Source organism: Hypoxylon trugodes, assembly GCF_022578975.1.
Source record: "Hypoxylon trugodes strain CBS 135444 unplaced genomic scaffold F4822scaffold_11, whole genome shotgun sequence".
Lineage (NCBI taxonomy): Eukaryota > Fungi > Ascomycota > Sordariomycetes > Xylariales > Hypoxylaceae > Hypoxylon > Hypoxylon trugodes.
In genome coordinates this window covers 584,169-598,523 of record NW_026250026.1, presented here as the reverse complement: position 1 = coordinate 598,523, position 14,355 = coordinate 584,169, and the positions used below count along the sequence as shown (strand labels likewise).

General features: G+C 46.5%; 3 protein-coding genes across 3 annotated transcripts; 2 read left to right on the top strand and 1 right to left on the bottom strand.

The window, feature by feature from the left end:
- Positions 1-4,522: 4,522 nt before the first annotated feature.
- On the top strand, positions 4,523-8,216 carry F4822DRAFT_434469 (uncharacterized protein; the record flags this gene model as incomplete). Its single annotated transcript, XM_051462012.1, has 2 exons — positions 4,523-5,205; positions 5,303-8,216. The coding sequence occupies 2 exons, from the start codon at positions 4,523-4,525 to the stop codon at positions 8,214-8,216; spliced, it is 3,597 nt and encodes a 1,198-aa protein (XP_051309122.1).
- A 558-nt stretch (positions 8,217-8,774) lies between these two features.
- Positions 8,775-10,834, top strand: F4822DRAFT_74849 (cystathionine gamma-synthase). Its single transcript, XM_051463915.1, has 2 exons — positions 8,775-9,619; positions 9,717-10,834. The coding sequence occupies exons 1-2, from the start codon at positions 9,332-9,334 to the stop codon at positions 10,809-10,811; spliced, it is 1,383 nt and encodes a 460-aa protein (XP_051309121.1). The 5' UTR covers positions 8,775-9,331; the 3' UTR covers positions 10,812-10,834.
- Positions 10,835-11,072: 238 nt separating this feature from the next.
- On the bottom strand, positions 11,073-12,944 carry F4822DRAFT_420306 (polysaccharide deacetylase). Its single transcript, XM_051459687.1, has one exon. The coding sequence runs from the start codon at positions 12,420-12,422 to the stop codon at positions 11,619-11,621; it is 804 nt and encodes a 267-aa protein (XP_051309120.1). The 5' UTR covers positions 12,423-12,944; the 3' UTR covers positions 11,073-11,618.
- Positions 12,945-14,355: the final 1,411 nt, after the last annotated feature.

Here is a 14,355-nt window from a genome sequence, read left to right as displayed (position 1 = left end):
TCATTAAGCTATCGATCATGGCATAAAAGCAATTGAACGATTGTGCGATGGCATCATCAACAATATTTCCAATCCCACCCAAATAATTGGGAAGCCTCGGCAACGGGTGTGTCATTTAAACTATTTCCGTCCATAACATCTCCCAGACAGCTGACATAATCTTCGGGCAAAGCTATTGCTTCTCTTTCGGGCCGTTTCTGCAGAGATTTTAGGTCGTCCGTGGGGACCTCGAGACCGGATATCCGGCTAGGTTTCGTCTTTCGTCTTTCATAGGAGTTAGCTTTAGTTAGGATCGGGGACAGATGAGCTATTCACATGACATAATGAACTCACCAGTGTGTAGGGGAATTGAGTCCCTATGTTGGGCCGCCCACTTCACACAACGAGGAGGCCTATCCAGCATGAGATTGCGAACTCGGGTTCGCCGTTGAACGGATGGCCTAGGAGGGAGAGGATTGATCCCATTATGTTGGGATGTTTGTGTAATGGGCAGAGTAGAAAATAGGGGCTTAAGTGGATGCGTGAAGGCTCCCACTATTTGCTGGTACTACTTCCTCTGCGGTTCTGCAGATAAGTAATAGCTCTTGTGCAATCTCGAGAATACTCCCCACCCTACATCCCTAGCCAGTATCTTCTTCTGTGTGGGCAATATTGATAGCTCAGCCGTAATGTATCAAAGATAATGTGGTTGAAAGAATGTTGGCCTGCTAATCGGCGGGCTGAGTGTATGTAGTGAAGGAGACTCACGGCTAGGAGGTATCGATAAGGCTCCCTATGGTTTGGTGTAGACCAAGTGGTAATTGTTTTAAAAGTTGAGTTTGTTATGGAGGATTTGATAGGCGCTGGTAGTAATGGTGGAGAGCTAAATGTATGCAGAAGCTAGGGTTGGAATGCTTGTGTTTGTAGTGATAATAACAGTGGTGGAAGAGGAATATGAAGGGATGGCGAGAGAAAGAGGGAGAAGGGGGGTTTTTATAGGCACAGTAAGGGTGCTGGGGCTTTCCGTCTTGAAGGGAGGAGGGACGGGCCTGGAGTTTATTTTGATCAGGGGAAAGGAAGTTGTAGTTTATAGTTTGAGGTTTATTCTGTGCGGTGAGTTGATTGTGGTTTCAGTTGGTGGAATCGCTGTACGATAGAGAAAGTAGAAGCGAAGACTGAGATAAAGATAGTATAGGACGATGAACAAGATACATGTACATGTAAATTGGAACTTTATATTCATACGATTACAAGTAAGAAGCTATGGGTATTTGTGATTAAAGTTGGCCTCAACGTTACCTGGTGGTGCTTTCTAACACGTAAACTCCTTACGTTTTAGAGGACAATGAGGCCATGACTTCATTGGAAACCCTATGTGCCTAGGTAAGTTAAGGGGATCGGAGTTTGAGGTTATTTTCATTAGAAAGCGCCTCCATCTGAGAAGATATCGTCACAATCGTTTTGGATTGAGCTTATTCGGCAACTACGCTCAACCATCTAGGCAGCCAATAGAAGCTAAAGCACCCTTTCCTTAAGTCTCTTAAAGGACTCTCTAATGGTAGGAGGTAATTGAACAAATCTCCATCTCGACCCGATACGTCGAGTATTTCGTAGAATCAAGTTCTATACCATGAGCATCGAATATGTAATCAATAGTACTTTTTCCTTTGAAGGGGGAAACTCGCAGAAAAATTTCGAGACCTGACCGGTGCAACTTAGATTAAACTTAGCCAAACAACAGAGGGGACGAGCCCAATGGAATGGAAATCCACCGGAAATAAGGTTACCCTACTTTTCCTGCCACGTGGAATGTTAAAAGGCTATTGGTATCGGTCCTAACCTTATTGGCGCATTGTGAGATGTGTGGCTGGGCTGCCGGAGCAATTCGCGAGGATGTATGTAACCCTTTTGCTTGGTAGATGGTGGTGGTGACAAAACCGACCTCCGAAGCCCAATGCTCTCCACACCGAGCGATGAAATAACAGTCGGATCTCGTTATCCTAAGTAGGATGCTTTATTTGAAATCGAAGAGTACTCTTAATATGCCCATAATAATATACTGCTTGGGCGACACCGTCACAATGAACAGATTTTTTTTTATCTCAGAAGGTACAGTAAGATAGCAAACGATGAGTGGTTATAATGAAGGTGAGGTCGGGATTATACAGTGACGATAACTTGTTTTTTCCACGGCGCTAATGCTGTGCCACGTCTGGACCCCGGGCGTCGATCTCGATGGGCTCGAGCTTCAGTACAAGCTTCCGGCTCGTATTTGCATGAAGAACTGCATAGAATGACGCGTTTCGGATTATAAGAGCCGTGTGCGGTTCATAAGATCGGCGGTTCCGCGCTACAGAATACGGTTAAAACAACCGGAACGGTGAAAAGGAGACGAGGTGACGTTTCTACGAAGGATGAATAAATGAATAATGAATGAATTCGTATCTCTTACCTACATAGAAGTGTGAGGCCTCAGATGGTTCGTCTCTTTGTCTTTGTTCTCCATCCTACGGCATAAAAAAGCCAAGAAATCGAAATGGGTCATTGAGTAAGTTGCTGGTAGGGCGCGCTGTTCAGCTACTGGCCGAACGAACATGTGGTGGCCCCTCGTCAGACCCGTATTCTTTTTCGTCCAACGAGAGGCTTTACTTTTGAGCTTCTTCGGAATATTTCCTTAACGGCTGATGGCAGGGCAATCGAACTACCTACCTAGCTTAAAGACGGAGGCAGTTGACACGAGAGCGCCACATCTACTAAATTGGTTAGTGACTTTCTGCGGTAGATGGGGATCCCTGAACCTGACATGATTCGAATACGATATGGTGCTGGAAATAGACATACATATCTAAGTAAGCAGATCTTCGAGAGATTATAATTAATAATGAAGAGTAGGACATAGGGTATTGCGTAGTTAGTGGAGGAGGTTGGGGAGTAGGCCAGAACAAACTGTTGGTAGGACTGATGCAACCTCAGATTAAGTAGAAACGGCAGAGTTGTCTGAAACATTGTGACACGATCATTTTATCATCGGTAGAGTTTGTTACTCAATTCATTGTTGTCGCGTAGTACCCGACGCCATGCAGATGAGTTCAAATTGATTGAAAATGCTAATATTTCTAAAGCGAACGAGTTGTACAAGACGCCATCTTAATTCGAAAAGAGCTTGGAATTATGTACGACAAGCTATCTGCTTTAGGTTAGGTTGGCGTAATGTTATATGTACTGTGATTCCCGCATCAGTGTCACAATTCTAGATGTACATACCTTAATGTAGATTAATGTAGGTAAGATGCATAGTTTCTCACATGATGCATTCATAATCTTATAACCCCTTACTTAGGCAACAGCTATAGGGAAAGAAGGAGCGGAGAGGGAAAAAAAAAAGGTTTAACTAACTGATCAGGTCGTCCATGCTGTTGGGATTCCTATCGCGAATTATACCTGCCTTTAGCTATGGTAGTACCGCTTAAGCCATCATGACTTCATCGGTATCGTCATCGCTTTTAATTGGCTGAAGTCAAACCAAGATTATAAAAGTATAGCATACATACCTAGGTAATTCATCATCCAATCTTTTAAGCTATCAACAGCCACTAATACCTATGCTGACAATGGTTTAAAAGCCAGGTTTCACCATAATATTATCCCTCTGCTACCATTACGATTTAGGATATACTGGAGCCTAGTTGGTGAGATAGGGCGATGGGCTCAGCCTCTGCAGCGCACATAATGTATGGGAAGCCGGTACGATGTACGAGGTACGTATCTCTAGTCTTAGGCGCTAATGTAGCAAGATGCGTTGGCGTTTAAGACGGCTCCAAGGGTCCCCTGGAGATTCTCTCCGCCTTTGAACGAACTTATTTTTTTTTTTCTTTGTTCCGGTTTCCATCTCAATTCAAACTAATAAGCAACCTAACATAATATTATTATTTCTGTTGAGTATACAGCGCTGTTGCTGTTACTTTGGTCGCTCGCATTTTTCTTTCTCACCCACTCTCGCTTTAAAATATTCTTCTATACTTGACCTTCTATCGTTAGCTAACACCATCGAATCATAAGCTTAGAAAGATATAGTGAGCGAAGCAGGGATCATCTATTCCCTTGGGTTGTTAGAGAGAGAACATTGGGAACTTGGCTTGTAAGGCTACCTGGATTCGGTAACATCATAATCACCACAAACCGAACGACCGCACTGCCACAATCTACGCCCCAAGAAACCCGATATCCGATCTCCTTTCCAGAAAAATCCTCCCTCGTCTTTTTTTATTTTTCTTGAGTATCTATTATATTATCTTACACATATCTATCTATATAGTAATATCGATCCTCTAAAAGCGAACTATCCCGAGTAAACATCTACCTTGTCCCTCGTTGCGCGCGCGTCCCGTCTTTTCAATTGCAGCAGTTAGGTCAGACCAGCTAGTTCGGCAAGACAACTTTTGTTTCCTAGCATGATGCGGCCCTAGTGGTCCTAGATCTTTCTTCCGCGTTACGCCCTGGGCTGGACGAATCTGCCCTGGTACTACTCTCCCGACCGCGAACGATGCGAAGTCATACCTCGAGAGTTCCTAGTACACTCGCGACCCATTCGAGATACGTCGAGGTCAGATCTAGACCTATCGGGAATCAAGATGCGTATACGGCATATAATACTTCGCCCGACAAGATGACAGGCTCCTACAACCCCGGGCGAGATAGGCGCCCGCTATCTTCTGCTTTCACCCGAATTATACGACATGCTGCCAACTTGTCGTCTCTTCCCGGTGTCTTGTTGGGTTCATTAATAGCATCCAGTTGGATCCATCCGGTGTCCGCTATGATGGTTTCGTTCACCAACTGCCTCCCTGACAACTATATTTATTCCAACCAACCAGCAGAACAAGTCCAACTCCAATGGGTCCCCAAATTTGTCGAAGCCGTGTTCGATACAGAGAACCCGACTCATAATCTTATGGTTACAGTTTGGGGGAATGTCACAGGTCGCGTTGGTAGCGATCCATTACCAGCGCCAGACTCTCCGGATTGGAACGATCCGAAGAAAGCACTGAATGGAAAGATACAGAACGAACCCGAACCAAATGTGCCGGTCGAGCAATTGAAAGTGACTACGTTACACAGCAAAGTCGATGTCTTGACGTACGAACCTTTTACGGCGAACGTAAATTTCTGCGATAACATAGTAAATGGATCGTGTCCGCTTGCCCCCGTTTTCGCAAATTTAGCATGGTAGGTAACTCTGGTAGAAGCTGAAAAATACCCGTCAAAAAGAGGCGGATATTTGCGGTTAATCTATTATAGCATACTAACGATTGATTTCACGTAGGAACCAAACTGATGGGCTTCCTTCTTTCAATCTCACGAATGACTTTTCCTCGACATATTCTTTCACATCATTCGCTCCCACGTTTATTATCTGGTATGGCGATGCTGCGAAAACCTCGATTGGGTGTGTGTCCACAGTCGTCACCCCAGATCTTGGCGGAATAGCATGGTCTCTCAAGTTCGTTCCATTGTTTATTCTAATAGCGGTTGGGTTTGCGACGGCTTTTTCGGGAATTTTCAGTCCCTGGGGCACTAGCGACATCTTCCATTGGACCTCCAATTACGGCAGAGATCCCGATTTACTGCGTCTAGTAACCCCTGGATTTGGCGATTGTCTCCAGTATATCCAATTTGCTATTTTGACCGGTAGTCTTACCCTTGAATACCCCGGGTTCTACCAGCCAGTTGCGAGTCAGGTGTCGTGGTCCGTATTGATGTTCAACCAAAGCTTTGTTTCAAAAGCAGAGCCCTGGAAGAATTTAATCGACGGTTTATACTATACCAATAGTACTTATGGCCTAGAAAGAGTTGCGCAACTAGACGGAATAGGCCAAGTCGACGATATTTGGGCTGGTATGATGGTATGGGTGCTTGTCATCATTGCCGCCGTATCCGTCCTGACACAAGCTGGTTTCTTCTTCCGATGGCTCCTTCGACACGTTAACCACGTTCCTGAGGAAGATCTTCGTGCCAAGAATATACCTTTTGCCCTGGGCAATATCATCCGTCTTGTCTTTGGCTATTTTCTACTCCCTATTGTTGCAATTTCCACCTTCCAACTTGTTGTTGCAGTACAATCCCCAGGATATATAGTCGGCCTGGCGGTTGTGACCTTAGCCTTGATCATTGGATTTGCGGTATGGTTTATGTACCTCATCGCAACCAGAAGACCAAGGGCGCATCTTTTTGATGATTTATCAACCGTGCTACTTTATGGCCCTCTTTACAACACATATTCCGACGAAGCAGCTGCCTTTGCGGTCATTCCAATTATCTTAACGATCATGCGAGGCATCGCTATTGGCGCCGTCCAGAAATCTGGCACTGCGCAGGTTGTCATATTAGCCGTATGCGAAGTAATCCAAATATTAACACTTCATGCATTCCGACCTTTCCATTCACCCACTTCGATGAATGCTTACCATACGGGGTTTTCAATAGTCCGCTTTATAGCGGTCATTTTAATGGTGGCATTTACCCCAAGTTTAGGAGTGTCAGAAGGTCAAAAAGGATGGATTGGCTACGCAATTTTATTGATACATGCCTGTGTGCTGGTATTTGGCTTTTTCCTTAATGCTCTGCAAACAATAATCGAGGTTATCGCACGTTTGCTGGGCGCCGGAGGCGACGATATTGATGGACAGACTAGGGGTGGATTATCGAAAATATTTGGTGCTCGCCAATTGTCAAGGCGAGTGGATCGTGGTGGTCCATCCCGACAGAGCCAACTTAGCAGTACCGCTATGTTGAGCTCCGAGAATGCTACTAAGAGAGGTTATGGACGCGTTAGAAGTGAGTCCGCCGGTAGCATCGGAATTCTCATGGGACCACAGCAGAGGAGCTCCAGTGCTCTTGACGCACGAAGCTTAGATGCATCGTCAATCCCGTTAGGTAGTGGTGGTGCTTTTACCCCGACGACGACAACCCCTGGAGATGCTAGTACCTTCTCCTTTTTGCCGTCCCCGGGACAAGCCACCCGTCCTCAACCTACTGCAGACCCCTACTACCGACCGCCGCGTGCTCGCCGAGCGACTATTGACGAGATCGGTTCATCGTCTCCACATCGAAAGCACGGTTCCTTGGGTAGCATTGATTTGCCAACCCACCGGCATAGCCAATTCGAGAGACAACCCATAGACGGAGATGATTATACTCCTGGCCCAGCGAGACTAAATCCAGCTCCAGCTCCGATAACCTATATACCCGTCTTTGCCCCTAGAACCGACTATTCAACCCGAGAGGTAGATTTCTACTACGGCGTACGAGGACCAGCATTGAACTCGGAGGGACTGGGTCGCAAGTTGGGTACAGGGCCAGCAGATCCTACGAGCCCGGTAGCAACCGCTACCGGATGGCTTAAGCGTCTTTTTGGCGGCAAAACGAAAGAGAAGGGCAAGGGCTTTGAGGTAGTCAGAAGTGCTAGGATGCCGCCGGCAATGAAGGCGAGGGGTGGCGAGTTTAGCGACGATCCGCCGGAAGGTATTCCTGTTGCGATGGGTGTAATGCGAAATGGACCGATAGAGAGTGATGATGAGGACGATGCCCCGCGGTCAAAGAAGAGCAAGCATGTCCGTGAAGACAGTACTCAAGGCGAATTGCTGAATGAAGACGGCGAACCTCAATCGGATGACGAGACAGACTCGGAGATTCCAAAAGTGTCGAAGGACCCACCGCTTTTACCAGATCTAGATGCAGGTGAAAGCTTCAGAATCCCTAGTAGAATGCATTCCAAGGCCAGTCGGCACCCGTCGCAAAGGACAGCGAAGGCAGCATCAGTGATGGAAGAAGTTCCGGCGGTACCCGAGGTACCGAGGAAGAGCTCAAAACGAAACTCTAGTGCCGATCCATTAGGTACTAAACGACTTTCGCAAGTAGGATCTACTGGGGCATCATCGTCGCATTCACAGCCTAGTGGGTCACGACCTTCCGGAGGGCCTCCAGCAAGATTACCGTTCGATCGAAGCAATTCACAGAAACGACATTCAATGTCGTCTACAACGGCGACGGAAGACTCGGCTCATCTCCCTTCGGCTAATAGCGCTGATGAGAGGCCTACAAGCTACGGCTACGTAAATCAGCATAAAACAAGCAGAGTTGATCCCGAGCAGAGGGTGGATCTGTTGGGAAGCTCTGCAGAGGTGGTGGATGTTACGAGGAAACCAAGTCCAAATTCATCGGCATCAAGGCGATCTTAACCCTGAGCAACGTATCCACACACAAATATCGATTAATACATGTTTATGCGTAACGAATTTCTTTGAATAGTTGTATAGGATTGATGTATAGAGAGTTGGTCGCCCTTTTCGATAAGGGATATAATTGGGAACACAGCGAGGCGGTTTGAAATTTTGCAGTTGGGAACTAGCAAGGCGCATAGGATTCTTCTGATCAGTCACACACGCCACATATCTTACGGCAATGATGTTTCGACATATTATCTAACAATCCTGTTTATAACTCGTACAACGACTTAGTGTTGAGCGACGGCGTACAAAAAAAGCGGCGTGGTACAGTATTCAGGTGGAAGGGGGAAAAGAAGGGCGTGAAAATACGATACATGTCAGAACAAGGGCGTGGATATACAGCTATATGTGGGGAAAGGAGGAAGAGCCGCTGAGAATGAGAAGAGACTTAATAATAATTTACAATTGAAAGTCACTTGAAACTAATATATACCAGAAATCTATCCCTTCCTATTCGACGGTTTCAATGTTTGGTTAGCAATTACCTAGGTACCTTGGTACAGAATTCCGTACCCCCGAGTTAAGAGACTTAAGAGACGGCACAGGCTATACCGATAACGGAGCGCGAATCGGCTTCGATCCCTTCAGTCTCCATATACTACTCCATTATACTCCGTCCACGCCCAACGATGGCGTAACAATGGCGTATCGCGCCATATAAAATAAGTATATTCTAGATAAAACTACTTATCTACTAACAGTTACTAGTAAGTCAGCTTCAAATACAAAGCTACATGCCCTCCGAACTGCAAAAGTACTACATATCTTTACCCCGCTGCTGTACCGAAATCATAGACACTTACACGTAGCTAAGGTGGTATCAGTGGAGTATTGCGTGCGCCCTTGGTTGAGCTCGAGGGATAGCTATCATACTTATTTTCTAAATTAATACTACATATACTATATCTTTTCAGCGTCTTCATGCCTTGTTTATAGCGTTCAGTACCATATTTACGTACTTGAAGCCTGTACCGAAAGTCCATTCATATTAACCAACCAAATTTCCTTAGTGGGGATAAAGGAAATAAACGGATATATACCTAGAGACATAGGAAGAAAGCGTGGCCATGGCTGGAGAAGAGATAAGCAATGTCTCTGTACAGGAGCCTGCCAACCCGGGACTCGTTGAGGGCGTTGCCCACGAGAACCCTGTGGTGACGAGCGATGCGGCAGGCAATGAGCAGGAGGCAGCGGTTTTAGCAACCAAATTCCAACATCTGTCGTTATCGGCGCAGACTATCCACGCAGACGACTACCTCAATTCTCATCAATCTGTTGCCCCGCCTATGCATGTCTCGACTACTTTCCGATATAACGACGACCCAGATAAGTTAAACCCATGGGCTAATATCAACGTGAGTCTCCCCCCTCTCCCTCCCATTAGGATATACCACTACGAAAAAGACGGAAGATATATGCGGAATATGGCAGCTAATTGGAGCTCACCATCAGCCAAACAACCCCTACGACTCCCATGTCTACTCCCGAGACTCCGCCCCCAATACCAGCCGTCTCGAAGCCGTCCTTACCTCGATCCTCCACGGACCTTCGCTAACCTACAGCTCCGGACTCTCCTCCTTCCACGCGTTGCTAGTATACCTCAACCCCCGCCGCGTCGCCATCGCAGGCGGATACCACGGGTGTCACGGCGTCATCCAAGTCCTCACCAAACTCACCGGTCTACAAACCCTATCCCTCTTCGACAAAGATCTAGAATCGAAAATACAACCAGGGGATGTGGTGCACGTGGAAACACCCTTAAACCCTACGGGAGAAGCGCGGAGTTTGAAATACTTTGCGGATATCGCGCATAAGAGAGGCGCGTACTTAACGGTCGATGCTACGTTCGCGCCCCCGCCGTTACAGGATCCGTTTTTGTTCGGCGCGGATGTGATTATGCATTCCGGAACTAAGTATTTTGGTGGACATAGTGATATGTTATGCGGTGTGCTTGCTGTTAATCCTAAACACGCAACCGGAGAGAAAAACTGGATTAAAGGTTTACGCGAGGAACGACTGGTTCTGGGTAGCGTGATGGGTAGTTTTGAGGGGTGGCTTGGTGTGAGGAGCCTGCGAACGCTGGAGGTTAGGGTTAGGAAGCAGAGTGTGGATGCGGAGAAATTGGTTAGGTGGTTGGCGAGCCAGGCGGAGAAGGATGGGACGTTGGTAAATGAGGCGGTGGCTGAGATTAAACATGCTAGTTTGCAAAAGAAAGATTTGGAGGAGGGTTGGTTGAAGGAGCAGATGCCGAATGGCTTTGGACCCGTGTTTGCGGTATACTTGCGCGATGCAGATGAGGCGAGGCGATTGCCGAGTAAGCTCGCGCTGTTCCATCATGCGACGAGTTTAGGTGGTGTGGAAAGTTTGGTTGAGTGGCGTGCTATGACGGATGCTGGTGTTGATAAGAGACTACTTAGGTTCAGTATTGGGTTAGAGGGTTTTGAAGACTTGAGGGATGATTTGATCAAAGGATTTGAGGCTTTGAAGAAAGAGAGAAAGGCAAAAGAGAATGCTGGTGGTGGTGCGAATATTATTGGAGGAGCGTGATGTTGTAGACGATGAGAGCAGTCTCATATACAAGGGGAGTAGATGATTAGATTGCCTTAGAAAGTATCTGCATAATAGAGATGGGCATGTTTATGTGCTTCTTGGATCTCCGGGAGCTATGTAGACAAATTAATTTGCTGGCGTACAAAATCTGAAGAGGGGATTAAAGACAAAACATACCGTCGCGACGAGTAGGCTATTTGAGGTATTCTTGGCGGGTCGTCCTGTAATACGTTTGTAAGAGTGCAAAGGATCGAAAGGCCGTCGTCACATAGTATTATCATTAATTTCTATTGACTCGTAGCGAGTTCGTAGCTTTCTGGACTATCAAAAACATCATTAGATGTTCCTTCGTAGATGATCCAACCTAGCCTGTGCCAGGAAATCTCCCGAACCCATGAGGTCTATAACTCTACCTCCATAGGCCATCTGATATACTCAGATTGAAGCTATATGTTTGTCTAGTGTATTCGATCCGCAACCCGAGCTTCATGTTTATATACAACATCCCACACACTCGAGTATGTTCGCCCTTCTTATACGCGCACAATGTACAATCTCGCCTATATGCTGATCCAAGACCCAACGCCTTCCAATGCATGGAGGTTGAAGGTCTATATCCCCACCTTAATCGGTGGACGACATCAAGTGAAATTGTAATGGGCGTTTCCGTCCTTAGGGCGGGAAATTCTCCCACGGATGCCTATACAATAGATTCTCGATCCAAATGGACGCAGGTCTCTTTTCTTCCCTCGAATTTCATATTCTAGGCCGTAGAACCGGAAGAAACCTACCCCTGTATAGCGTTCACCGCCGCTGTGTCTCCTGAAGCATCTCCGTCAAGCTAACAACACGGTACCCTCGGTCACCAAGAGTCTTCAACACCTTGCGTAACATCGGAGCGGTCCAGCCGCGGCGATCGTGGCATACTATGATAGCTCCCGGCCGCACCATGCTCAGAATATGGCGAGCGTTTAACCAGGCCCAACTGATCTGCGGGTCGTGAGGATATACGCTTCCTAGCACGATTCTATACCCTAGCCGATCTACTAACGCTCGCATACGATCGCTGAAAAATCCTGACCCAGGCCGGAAGTACTGCGGCGGCATGTGAGGGTGCTCAACGCTATTAGCAGTTGCGTATGCATCTTTTATCCGCTCCCTCACAGTCTCGATCTGTTCCGTCAACTCATCATCTGGCAAAGCGCGCGACGGCTCATCATGCATCGCATGGTTGCCCAATTCACTTCCACTTCTTACAATATCCGCCAGCGTCTCCTCTCTTCCGGGTACCTGACCTCCTATCACGAAGAACGTAGCCGTAGCTTCATGTCCATTAAGTACTCCCAGAATCTCCTGTGTATGTTCAGAGGGCGCGTCGTCGATCGTCAATGCTACGATCTTTTTATCTGTCTTCACCTCCCATAATACATCGGGCCACCGTCGTGCGAAGTAGGCGATTAATGATTGTGGAGGTTTATAGACGATATAGAAAGGTACGGCGAGAAGGATAAATATTAGGAATAGCGAGAATAGGGTGGTCATCCTCCGGCGCCGCGCGCGCCGTCGCAGCTTTGAGGGCAACCGGAAGAGCGCGGGCAGACGCGGCATTTGCTGTTGCTCCTACTGCTGTGGTATATAGGAGGGGAAAGGAAGGCGTCGTTATTCAAGGAGGCAGCAACATTCGTCGATTTGTTACGTAATATGGTATTATATAATTCGATGTTTTATAATGGCGGTTATAGTATGGATTGTTGTCTTTGACCTCGGCAGTATGCACGCGTCTTGTCGAATGTGCGACGGAGTCGTGTATCGTTGTTCAATATCGGGATCATTTCTTGATGGGACGAAGTAAAACAGAAGAGCCAAGAAAAAATTAAAATCATAAAATAAAAAAACGGGTTAGGTTCAGGGAAGTCAACACATACGTCAGTTGTAAGTATTCATGTAGCTTTAGGGGGTTTCAGGGGTTTTTAGTGGCTCTACTCAATCGGAGCCTTCCCAGTTATTGATTTTAGTGGCCGCATATCGTTGCGCAATGCCGGATTTTTACTTTTTATAGAGCAAGCTTATCCCGGCTATAGCCCCTTAATTCTCTTAACTCTAATCAACTATCTCTAATTTTCAAATCAACATTTATTATTAGACTATTCTCTTATATGTACCTAGGCAACTTATATAAGTTTGTATTTAAGCCTCATCGTTAACCTTAGAAACTCTTAGAGCTTATGTAATTGCAGGGATTGAGTTCCAGCATAACCCATTGGAGTCTTTGACTTGGTTACCATTTGAAAAGTCCATAAAATACTCAAACGCGCCCACCGGTCCAATCAAGTATATTATGCGCCAGAGATTGAGATTGACCCCCAACGGACATTTCAACCAACCCGGAAGTCAATCGTCCCTACTCTAGGAAAGCCACAACTCCTGCTACTAGCTGGATAGCATGATAGCAGAATAAGGGGCCTTTCTCTTTCTTTTTCCTTTGCGGAAGTCATCCCATTGGCGAGTTACCTATTAACAGCCAGCCACATCCTTGAGACTTGCCTGAACTGGTTATCCGTACCGGAGTGGCTTGATGTCTGTCTCATGCACCACGGGACGGCGCCAATGATCTCCGATACCTCAACACCGCCGTGCGACTCCGACATGGTAGTAAATGATGAAGCGCTTGGTTTTGCCGGTCAAGTAGAATCGAATCTCATACTCCACCCTTGTATACCGGTCTAGCTAGTGCCATTCGCATTGAAGGAGACAGTGGGTTGTAACCGCGTTACAAGAGTAACTTGGAAGCCTAAATGGCTTTTCGGGGCAAAAGAAAAATTGCCTATGAATGCAGCCACCCGCTGTGCTACCAATATTACTACCAGGGCCACATTTTCCGGTCAAGTTGATTTCGGTCGACTTGTAGCTGTTTTGGCCGGTGAATGAATGAAGGGATTTTCAGTCCTTCCTTAATCCAATCCAGCTTACGTATAACCCTTCCTACAGCATCAGGAAGCATCAGAATTAGCCAAAAACAATATGTTAAGAGCCATTCAAGGAGCCGAGAGTGAAAGTTGAGGATGGGTTCCTTCACATTTATAGCATCTCAATAGTGGAGCTGGATCTACTTAGAGCTGGCCAAGAGCTTGAGCACAGACTAATGCTCCATTGGCCCCCGAGGAAATCCGGACACGGAGTAACTAATGGTAATTGGTTTAATCTTGGATTACAGCCGGTCAAATCGTTGAAAGCAGTTCAACATCTAACTTATGATTCTATATACTTATGACGACACTGCTGAACTGTCTACAATCTTGAAACGGCGCGGCCGGCAGAGGATTGAAATTAGCTTGCTGACAAGAGGCTATGGACGAAAATCGTGGTGCCGTGCCGCACGTCCATTCCGTCGAGCTAAATACGGCAGCTGAATGATCCTCATGGATACGCTTGAGATGATCCTACGTCAGCTTATAGCTACCATTTCCACGTGCCGTAGGAACCGTCAAAAAAAGAGCCGCACTCAATTGACTATCCATGATCTGATAATATCATGAATATT

What these genes read in the sequence shown, in the direction of transcription:
- F4822DRAFT_420306 (XM_051459687.1), bottom strand. Translation starts at nt 12,422, where the DNA reads ATGCCGCGTCTGCCCGCGCTCTTCCGGTTGCCCTCAAAGCTGCGACGG.
- F4822DRAFT_74849 (XM_051463915.1), top strand. Translation starts at nt 9,332, where the DNA reads ATGGCTGGAGAAGAGATAAGCAATGTCTCTGTACAGGAGCCTGCCAAC. An exon ending in ACCCATGGGCTAATATCAAC is followed by an intron (nt 9,620 to 9,716) that starts GTGAGTCTCCCC and finishes GCTCACCATCAG; the next exon opens with CCAAACAACCCCTACGACTC.